Here is an 11,598-nt window from a genome sequence, read left to right on the forward strand (position 1 = left end):
TCTTCCATGTCAATCGAGTGAAACAAATTTTCAACTCTTAAATACTTAAAATTCTATTGAGTTTCCATCGCAAGTCTTTAAATTGTTAAAATATCTGACTTTTAAAGCCATCAAAACACTGCATAACCTGTATTGGTTAAGCGATTTGCAGGATCATGAATGAGACATCTTTCAATTAATAATATGACACTATAACGTTTGAGAAACAAGTTTATGTAACATACATATGGAAGAGAACTACTACTTTACTTCTTTACATTCATCATCTTACAAACAAAAGAATATTGTTCAATCTATATTACAACGCTCAATAATCATACACATAAAAAAATAACAGATTAAGTAATTTTGGTATAGTTGTACTCACACGTATGCAGACACTTACAAAGGAACTAAAGTAGCATTCTAAATTTAGTTTTGAACTTACTATGAAATAACTCAGAACTTGAAGGAATAACATATTGATCTTCAAGCATAAATTGAAAAATTATAATCTTGTTGAAACCTTCAAAACCCCCTAAAATTGCTTTCATTGAAGTCAATTCATTTGAAAGGTAAATTAACAACTTCCCTCCATACAATAACATCAATTTTAATGTTAACATCCTTAAACTTGCAATAAAGAGTACTCCATTTTGTTGTATGATTGCAATAAAAGGTTCTCACAAGTGGTCCACAAAACTGATTGAAAGATGATACATTATATTTCTCAAAATTTTATTTTTACAAATAACGTTTGAAATCTAAAATTGAAGGCTTTGAGAATAAAGACTTAGTTTCTTTTTATTGATTTTTCTATTTGTACAAAATTAGATATGTTACAATTGAGACAACATGAAGAACGCAAACCCCAAAATAATTGAACTAAATCTTCTCCTTAATAACCCAAGTCGAAACACCCATGAACTTCTCTTAAACTGAACTCCAAATATAAACAAAGAGAATTTCAAAATTACCTTGTAAGTAGTAATTAGGGTCAAACTTCCAATGTCCTTGGAGACCAAATCAAAACTTTGAGATCCAATAATGGTGATGGAGAAAGATTGATTTCAATAAGTGTGGATAGAAAGGCGTGAGATGATTTCGCTGATGGAAAAGTGAGATAAGATATGGGATAATCTAAACATGACAACTTATAATGAACAATATAATCATATTAGAAATGTTATTGGAACACATTTTTGCAACATAAATATAGTGACACTATAGTCAACTATTCATATATACCACTTTAACTTTGTTATCATGCACATCTAGATACCAATTTTGCATAATATTATATTTTTCTCCCTTTTCTTTCGAGTTCCTTGTTTTTTCTTCTTTTTTCTTTCATTATATCTCGTTCACTATAAATTGAATCTAAACATATTTTCTTTTCTTCTTCTTTGTTTCTTTTTTTTTTCTTCCTCAAATTTTTCATTTTGATTTTGGTTAAACTTTGAAATAGAGATAAAGAGACTGAATTGAGAAAAAGAATGGTTTAAGAGGAAAAAGAAGAATAAAATGATGGAAATTACATATTTAAGGAAGTAATAATGACAATGGTGAAAAATGTATATTCATTTACATATTTAAGGAAGTAATAATGACAATGTAAAAAATATATATTCATTTGTTTATTTGCCATTTTTATTGGTTATGATTATTATGATTATTATTATTATTATTATTATTATTATTATTATTATTATTATTATTATTATTATTATTTTGTTGCTTATGGTTTCAACTAATTCCTCCTTATTTTAATGCATTTATCTCTATTTAAGATTTATAGTCTTTGGCCCCATTTTTCAAATTTATAATTTTATACTTGCATTGTTGTAGAAATTGATAGTGAACTTTTATAATTGAATGTGAACTTTATTTGTTTAAAGGATTTAAATTGTGTTTTTGCACACTAATTTTGAAACAACAAATTTTATATTGATATGGTGTTAATTTGAATAATTCTCCATACAAAAAAATGGTGTAAACATTAAAGTCTTACAAATCTTTATCAAAGTAGTTGATAATGTAAAAATTATTGGTTAACGAAGTACATAAGGTGGTGAATGAGTTAATCATGTGCACAATTTAACTTTGGGGGTATTCACTATACATGAAGTTATATTCGACTCTAAGGATTAAGACTTGTGTGTATTTGATTGATTTTGACCTTAACAATTGATTAAGAATGCACCCCATTAATTGTTTTTGCAGCAATTGATTACTTGTTAGAGGTGTATTGGTGTTGATTGATGACTTCTTACAATCATATTATCTAGTTCTAGGGTTGCTTACTTTTGAGCCAATAATATTGTTTTGTGTGCTTTGGTGACTTGTTAATTTTTGAGGCAATAGTCTGGTTTTGGTGCAAGAATAATTGTTTGGACTGAGTTTGTATTTGTTTTGAGTCAATAATCTTGTTTTGTGTGCTTGTGGTGACTTGCTGATTTTTGAGACAACAATCTGGTTTTGGTGCAAGGATAATTGTTTGAATTTTGTTTGTATTTGTATTTGTTTTGAGACAATAGTCTTGTATTGTATTTGTTTTGATAATTGCTCATTATATGACTACTAAAATCAATATCATAATAGTTGTGGATTGAATGTGCAATCACAAGAAGGGGGATGGTTGAATTGTGTTTGGCAAAGTTGATAACTTTTTTATAATTTATAAATAAATAAATAAAAAACTAGTTCGATTTTGGTGACTTACTTGGAGTAAAAACAATTGAATTCAGAAGCAGTAAGCAATGAAAGCATAAACAATTTGATACATAGATTTATCCTAGTTCACCACTAACTTGGCTACATTCAGTCTCTTCATTCACAAGGTTTTAATCTACTAATTCAAATACCTTGAATTACAAAGCACCTAACCCTTCAAGTCAATCTTCCCAAACAGCCTGACAATCCCAAACTTTTGAGGAACTAACCACCTTAACCCTACAAGTCAAGTCTTCTCCTAACAACCTAACAACCACAGATTGAAGAAGGAACTAAACCTTATCGGGTTGGATACAAAAGATTGAAACTTTAAGTGTTTGCTTTTATCAAAACTGATAATAATAATAACTCTCACACTCTAAGAAAAAACATTTAGAAAATATTTATCATTCGAACAAATGTTTCTCTCTTTAAACTCTAAGACTACTATTTTTTGCTTTTCAATTATTTTCTTCTTCAATCTTGACTCCAAGTATAAAAAAAAAATTCACTAACCATTTCTTTGTCAAGCCACTAATCACATTTTTAACTTGTTATAAAAATGACTCCAAATATCAAAAGTAAAAAACTTGGTTGACACCATTTTTTGTCAAGCCATTAACTATTTTTATCACAAGTAAAAAACTTGGTTTATGACTGGAAAATATCGGCTAATGTTGTCTACCATGTGGTTAATGAATTAAGGAACTTGATTATTTTTATCACAAGTGAAAAATTTAGTTAATGACTTGAAAAACGTGGTTAATGTAGTTCACAAAGTGGTTAATAACTTAACACCGAAGAATTTGGTTATTTTATCACAAGTAAAAAAACGTGGTTAATTGCTTGAAATATATTGGTTAATGTAGCCTACAAAGTGGTTAATGACTTAAAACTAAATAACTTGGTCATTTTTATATCAAGTAAAAATCTTGGTTAATGGCTTGAAAAATGTGGTTAAAGTAGTCCACAAAGTAGTTATTGACTTAAAAGTGAGGAACTTGATTATTTTTATCGCAAGTAAAAATCTTGGTTATCTATGATGTGGCATGACAAAGAGATTTCGAACCTGTCACTACTAGTTAGTTTGTCCTGCCTAACTCGCTAAAAAAAACTAGTTGATGACATAATGGGTGGCTCGCCGAATAAAAAAAAAAAATTACACTTTTTTTGATTTATAAGTCACAATTTATTTTTTAATTTTCTACTCAATAGAGTAGAAAAAAAAACTCATTTAAATTAATTACTTTAATTTCATTCTTTCAATTGGTAAACTTATGAACTTTTTATTTTTGATGCCTTGTTGACTTATTACTAAAATCATTTAAAAAACACAATCAACATAAAACATTGCCTTACATAATAAATACCCAAATAATGTCTATTGAGATTTTTGTATCTATTTACTACATAAAAATGTGCTTTATTCCACATTTGCATCTAGCGAAAACACAATTTTCTCGTAGTAGATGATGGAAGAATGTGCATCACATTTAGAGACAAAGTAACATATATGAGATTTTGATCCATCAATACAGTAAGAAGAAAGAAATATGGAATAAGGACCTATATTTTAGAGATTTTAAAAATCACATAATTACTAATTTATGGATTTTAAGAGATTTTAAAATGATATATTTTAAGGATATTAAAAATTATTTGGGAACCAAATTATCCCTAGATATTATCATTAATAAGACCTAAATATCTCTCATGTTACTCTTAATTACACATGGTCAATTAAATGACAAGTAGATCGTTACATACATTAACATTGTCATGATTTATTAAAGCCACACAAAAATTAAATGTAAAATAAATTGGTAGAACTACTAATTAATATAGACTGATTTATTTTTGCAAAAAGGACTAAAAATAATGTATTTTTTTTCCAAGAATTAATTGATTTTTTTTTTGTTTTTGTTTTTGTGTGGAAGCAGAATGAAACTCCATTTCAAATATTTTTTTTTGATAGGATACACATAATTTTGCATCCAAGCTAAGCAATTTTCTACATATAATCTAATCGATACAACAACAATCAAATCTTATTCTCATAAATGAAAGAAAAATGTTTGCCCACTTTATTCCAACAACAAAAAGATCACAATGACTTAATTCAAGTTTATACATCCTTGAACATATATATATATTCGTAAGAATTAATGTCTAAGAGACCAAATCTCATCCCCATATGGTTGCCTTCTTCGACTAATCTCTTCATCTTTTTTTTTTTATAACATGAGAGGTTTAAATGATTTTTCATATAATCAATAGTGTAACTTTCAGCTTTACCTCTTACTTTATCCTAAATTATACTATGACAAATATTTACCTCCGATTTTTCCAACTTATTGAATACATTCAAGGATGGTTATATATTATATTCACCTAAAATTTGTGAATTTTTATAAATATTGAAAATATATACCTAATTTATATCGTGTAATATATTTTTTTGAATAAATAATAAACATTTATTTGTAAGTGTGTTATTAACTTTGTATGTTTTTACAGTTAAATTTTGTTTAAAATTATTATAATTGTATTTTGTATTTTTTTTTAAAAGTATAATGATAATCCTAAACATCATATTAGATAATCAAATATACTAATGTCAGTATTATAAAAAATTCACACATAATATATACAGTTCTTTTATTAAACAAATATAATCTATAAAACATGACAAAAAAACTTATTAACGCAACAACAATAAAATTTTATTCTCAATGAAATCCAATACATTCTAACTAAATCTGATTAATTATGCTTCAAAACTTATTAAATACATTATATATTCATAAGAATTAATGTCCAAGAGACCGAATCTCATCTTGATGCCAAAGATCCTCAAAGTGTACATATGGTTGTCTTCTTGGATTAATGTTGTTCACATTCTTGCACATAAGACACCTATTTCTTTGACAAAATATAAGCTTTTGCAGTAACGAGAGGTTCACACGATTTCGCACATCATGAATAGTGTAAGTTTCAACTTTACCATTTACCCTATCCCAAATAAGACTATGACAAATATTTACCTCCTCCAATTTTTCCAAACTATTGAGTATATTCAGCAATGCTCTTAGGTTCACCATTACGTTTCTAAGACTCAAAGCTCTCAAATTTGGAGTGTATTTGACCAAGAGTTCTCCTTGACGTATTTCAAAGTTGCAAGTAAATTTTAATTCAATGATGTCCTGATAGTACATACGAATGGCAGAAAAAATGGTTCTTGACTTGACCACACTGGTAATAGTGATGGATTGAAGATCTCTCCATGACTTCATTGCAGTTTTTACTCCAACACTAGATAATTTTCCAGAAAATGGCAGGACTAATCGTTTTAGATTTGGTGTCCTACAAAATTAAAAATACATATTAAACTACCATAAAATAGATTATGAGTGATAAGGTGAAGAAAGAGGAAATATATTGGTTGGAGAGATAAGTAATTGTAAGTTTTTTTTTTTTTTACAAATAAATATATTTTCAAGCATGATCTTTTTAATGTGGGACTCATAAGAGACTCCACTCGCGCCTTGGACCAAACATTCGAGGGTGACAGAGTGGCCCGATAATAGCAACATAATATTAGGAGGTGACTTAACAAATCTTTAATAGGCAATGATACAATCTTAAAATTTGAGTTGAACTTAACTCAACTTCTACAAAATGAGCTTATAAAAAAAACATTGTGTATCACTTTCTCTTAAAAACATTGTGTTTATTTAAAAATGTATAAACTTAGCATCATAGCGGAAAATCTCTACCCACCTTCTACGAAGGGTAACTGAACTCCCACCAAATTACGTATTTTCAAGTTGGACAAAAATCAATAGCAGTTCAAATATATTTTGATACAACATAACACATACACCAATACACATGATGCCGCCAAAGTAATATGCACACACTTCTACAAACAAAATACACCACATGCTCACATCTAACTACAACTAACACTATTCATCGCTTATGAACACATTTTCAGTGTTTACCTCATTTAACTTATACTTTTATCACGTTCAACACATGACTAAAATTTACCACATTAAAAAGTAATATTTTTAAGGCTTAATTGCAGTTTTGGTCCCCCTATTTTAACTGAATCGCGAAAGTAGTCCCCCTATTTTGTTTCTCCCCAGTTTTGGTCCCCCAAGCAGAATTTTAGTCCAAAACTTGATGAAATTTCATTTTTTTGCATTTATTTAAGTCACACAATGCCTCAAGATCTCATTTGCAACAATTGTACATGAAATATATGACCATAAATGGTGTAGTATGACTTTAAAAAATAAAATTTCATCAAACTTTGGACTAAAATTCTGTTTGGGGGACCAAAACTGAGGAGAAACAAAATGGAGGGACTACTTTCGCGATTCAGCTAAAATAGGGGGATCAAAACTGTAATTAAGCCTATTTTTAATTACTCACTTTTCCTATCATGAATCCTAAATTCAATATATGCAAAGAATGAGAAAATGGGTAGGTTAAAAATGTTACCTTTCAGCAACGAAGACTAAATGTGCATCCGTCAAGTATATAAAGTAATTGAATACTATGCAAGTTGTATTATAATTGCTCAAACTTAGAGCATACTTCAATAATGTTGTTAATTTGTTGCTGGAATTGGTATCTGACCAAGCCTCTGGCACCGATGGTATATTAAAAGCATTGGGGCTTATTCGAGAAAGATCAAGCTTAGCCCAAAGAAGAGGGTCACGACTAATATGGTTCCATGACTTGGAAACCATCGACACAATTGAAAGTTCCACAACATTAAGATTCATAAATATTCTAACAAGAATATCATAGTACAAATGTTGGATGGATAGTCCATTAGCTGAGCATGAATTTCTTTTCTTCATTGTTCAATCTTCCCTGCATTAATTATTAATTAAGTCATTAAATATTTCACACATGTTCATTACATAAAAAATTTAAATAAGTAATTAAGTTATAGTTCAATTGAAAAATACACTTATGTGAGTTAATTAATATTTACTATTTTTGTAAGACAATTTTATTTTATTTTTTAAAACAATTGTATGTTTTTAAACTTATTTAATGCAAACAAAACACATACAATCCAAGGAGACAATACTTGATGGAGCTTTGTATAGATAATACTTGAGGAGGAAAATATTTAATTACAAAAACAATAGAGATACATTTAAAAAGCTAACTCACTTTCTAAATATATATACCTCTCCAAATAAAATGTCTAAATATATATTCGAATTTAGAGACATGGCAAAGCTTTAAAGAATGAAATATATAGTATTCAAAATTGTTTAAGTTCAAAAACAATAGAAATACATTTAAATAACTTGCGCTTCAAAACGTACAATAGATGTCATAAATTTTATTTAACAATAGTATCTATTCGATTTTAGAACTAGATTATATTTATGAACCTATATTGAACCAAATATAGTTCTACTAATCATTATATTATGATTATCTATTAATTATTCGGCAAAAATACACTTTTAGTTGTTGCAACATTTGATAGAGCTTCTAATGATAAAAAAAATTTTAATTGAATTAATTATTGTCGAAATTGAGATAATAGACTAATGGTTCAAACAAAATGTTACTTAAAGGACTAAATTGAGATAAAATAAAATTAAAGAATCTAAACGAGAATTGAGTTAAATTTAAATGACTATAGGTGTATGTTAGCCTAATTATTTACTTAGAAGAAAAAATAATAGGGATTTGTATTTTTGTAAGTGATAAAATTATATGAATTGAAAATAAAAAATGTTCTATATGTTTTAGCTCCTAAAAATGAAGGTATGTTTTCTTTTGGTCCTTCAAATTTAAAAAATAGTTTTTAGTTCATAACTCTCTTAATATTTTTTTTATGGTTTCTTATGAGTCCAACTTTATTACCTAACACACCTAATTTTATATTAAAAAAATGGCCCTAATACTTGACATAATTACATTTCATTACTTTTTTTTTAATTCATCAATGTTAGTAATTAGTTATTAATTTTGTTAAAAGAATGAGTTGAACTCATGACCCCCTTAATATTTCAACTCCATGAAACTACCTTAGAATTCTCCTCATTACTTAGAACCCAATGTTGGGGGAGTTCATAGGATCAAGATCAACAACATACTAATATTCCATGACTACAAGAAACTAACACCACATAGTCACCCCAAATTTAAGGTATATGATGCATTTCTTTTGTGTATCTAACATTTATCTCCTTCATAGTCAATGTGAGACTAATCACACACATTTGAACCAAACAATTATCTCCCCCTCAAGTGAGTCTTCCACATCTTAACGCACCATTGTTACAACCAACCAAACATGCATTTAGACTACACCATCATAAAATATTTCGAGACAAGAATCCAACACACAAAGATCGACTTCTACCCCCACCAAGTTGAACCAAACTATGATATCCCTTTGTTGAAAAATTAGACATAGATAAATTAAGGAGCACACTCACAAAATAAAAATGTAGCCTGTGTTCAGGGAAACCAAAAGTCTCGCATTATTTGAGAATCTAGACTAATGATAGTTTATAAACAACATCCACACTTCTCTACTTACTAAATCGCCTTTACTAAAGAAAAAACTATGGGGTTTATTCACAAGATCCACAATGTATAATACCTTGAAAACGTGGCTTGAGATCAAAACAACATGAAAACTCCAAAATTAAAGAAAAAAGAGTGCTCGTTATCTAAATGTCAACCAATGAAAAACAACGTGAAACTTTTTACAACAAATGAACTTCAATCAAACACCCCACAACAACCAGTATACTCACACTCCCCAAAGAACATACTTGAACTGCATCTCACAACACTCTAAGACAAGTGTATAAGAAAGAAGAATAAAGTCAGCTACAAGGTTAAAATTGTTTTTGACTGGTGCGTCTTGAAACGAAGAACTAAAGTCAATATATATACCATTGACCTCCCTATTCCTTTATCATACTAAGCAATTCAAGACTTGTTACAAGATATGCATATTCAACCAACTTCAACATCCAACTCCCGAGACACATAACTATTATTTCGTCAGCTAATACGTAATCCGACTTGGCTTTGCTATTTCATCACCCTTAACTTGCCCCTTCTCTCATTTTTCCCATCTCACCATCTTGAGATCCCTATTCCCTTCCCTTCCCTTCTCCATTTTCAACATTCTACCCCTTTCAGAAATGGAGAGCATCTCAACCCCTTCATCTCTCCCTTAATTAACCTTCTTTCATTGCTTGTGAGTGTTCTCATAATTTATCTAAAACATAAATTTAATTGATCTGAAAATACATGTGGTCGACTTTTCAATACTTTTAGTCTGAATTAGTCATTTTAAGTCAGATATAATTATTGGGTGGGGTTGGATCTCTAGTCCCTGAGGAGAAACCTCAAACTCGACTATGAAGTTTGGATTTTTTGTTTTAAATGAAAAAAAATTGGGAATTTTTTTTTCCTACATTCACGATAACTACGAATTTACACAATGACACAATCACAATCAATCAATCTAAACCAAATGTCTTGTATTTCCATTTGAATAACATATCCAAAACACGAAGTGGCGATATAGATTGTCAAATATAAATCAAACGATCTAAATTCTTAACTATGTGATTGTGTAACTACAAATAAAAACCAATTTATTATAAGGTGCACCCGAACACATAGTTCTAAAAATTTCTTACAATAGAGCATTTGAACCTCTTGAAAATAATTCATCAAACAATCATACTTCAACAGGCTAGTAAAATAAAATCAATTTGATATTTTATACATAAAATTAAATAGGAAATGGAAATTACATAGGAGATGAAATGATTTAAGAAAGAAAATACATGTTCAAACGAAATAAACATACCTCTTCTTCTTAGCTCCTATTGAACGTTGGGTGCACCTAGCTATATCACTCTCTTACTGATATTGGGGTGAATGGAATTCTTAGAAATATGTAGAGAAGCCAAGACCTTGAAATGACCAAGGCTGGTTTTTTATATTTAAAAAATATTTTATTTGAAAAAGAATTTATTTTCTATCCTTTTTTTAAAAAAAAGAATTTATTTTCTGTCCTTAATTATTAAACTTATTTTCTATCCTTGTGTTTTGAAAATGAATTTATTTTCTATCCTTTTAAAAAAAAAATATTTTCTATCCTTAATTATTAAAATATTATATCACATGAATTTGGTACATTGCCTAAAAAAAAATTTGGTACAACAATTATTTCACCTGCGGCATTAAAATATTGTTTCTAATGAGAGCATTCAACCTTTTTTGTCTTTTCCATAAAAAGATGGTAATTAAGAAATAAATTTGGCTGGTTCCATAGAAGTTAAAATGTAAAATATTTTATGGTTAATTGTATTTTTACTCTCTGTATATGATTTACCAATATATATATTTCAAAACAAAAACGACCAATTGTATAGTTTAACAAATAGGTTTTTATTTGACAAAAATGCCTATAGGCTATAGTTCAAATGCCTTTCTTATGAAAAAATTGCAGCTGACACCCCCACACAAGTATCTATTGGGTTACTCAAATAACGTTTTGTTAGTCAAATTTATATTACTATCTTTTTTTCTTATGTATAAAAATAATATATATTAAATAAACACCAACGGTTCTTTTCCTCAAATTACTACTTTTTTTTGCAGGTTATGCAAATAGTATTCTAACAAAAATAATAATATCAATTACCTTAAAAAATATCATATTATAATTTTTATTTATTGTTAATATTAATATTATAAATATTTGACTGGAACTTTTATATATTGGTTAATAAATAGAAATTAATGTGGTTAAATCAAGTAATTAAATACAAGAGTTATTGGATTATATATATATATATAAAAAAGAAAGATATCAAAGATTTTTAAAATGAT

General features: G+C 28.1%; 1 protein-coding gene across 1 annotated transcript; it reads right to left on the reverse strand.

Moving 5' to 3' along the window:
- Positions 1–5,501: 5,501 nt before the first annotated feature.
- On the reverse strand, positions 5,502–7,565 carry LOC101490603 (F-box/LRR-repeat protein At3g48880-like). Its single transcript, XM_004498375.1, has 2 exons — positions 7,201–7,565; positions 5,502–6,054 (listed from the first exon to the last, which is right to left on the reverse strand). The coding sequence occupies exons 1-2, from the start codon at positions 7,563–7,565 to the stop codon at positions 5,502–5,504; spliced, it is 918 nt and encodes a 305-aa protein (XP_004498432.1).
- Between the last annotated feature and the right edge of the window lie 4,033 nt (positions 7,566–11,598).

Source organism: Cicer arietinum, chromosome 4, assembly GCF_000331145.2.
Source record: "Cicer arietinum cultivar CDC Frontier isolate Library 1 chromosome 4, Cicar.CDCFrontier_v2.0, whole genome shotgun sequence".
Lineage (NCBI taxonomy): Eukaryota > Viridiplantae > Streptophyta > Magnoliopsida > Fabales > Fabaceae > Cicer > Cicer arietinum.

Bases quoted from the DNA above. Each gene is read 5' to 3' on its own strand.
- LOC101490603 (XM_004498375.1), bottom strand. From the start codon at position 7,565: ATGAAGAAAAGAAATTCATGCTCAGCTAATGGACTATCCATCCAACAT. The intron at 6,055-7,200 runs GTAACATTTTTA...TTAATTTTGTAG, and splicing joins TTAGTCTTCGTTGCTGAAAG to GACACCAAATCTAAAACGAT.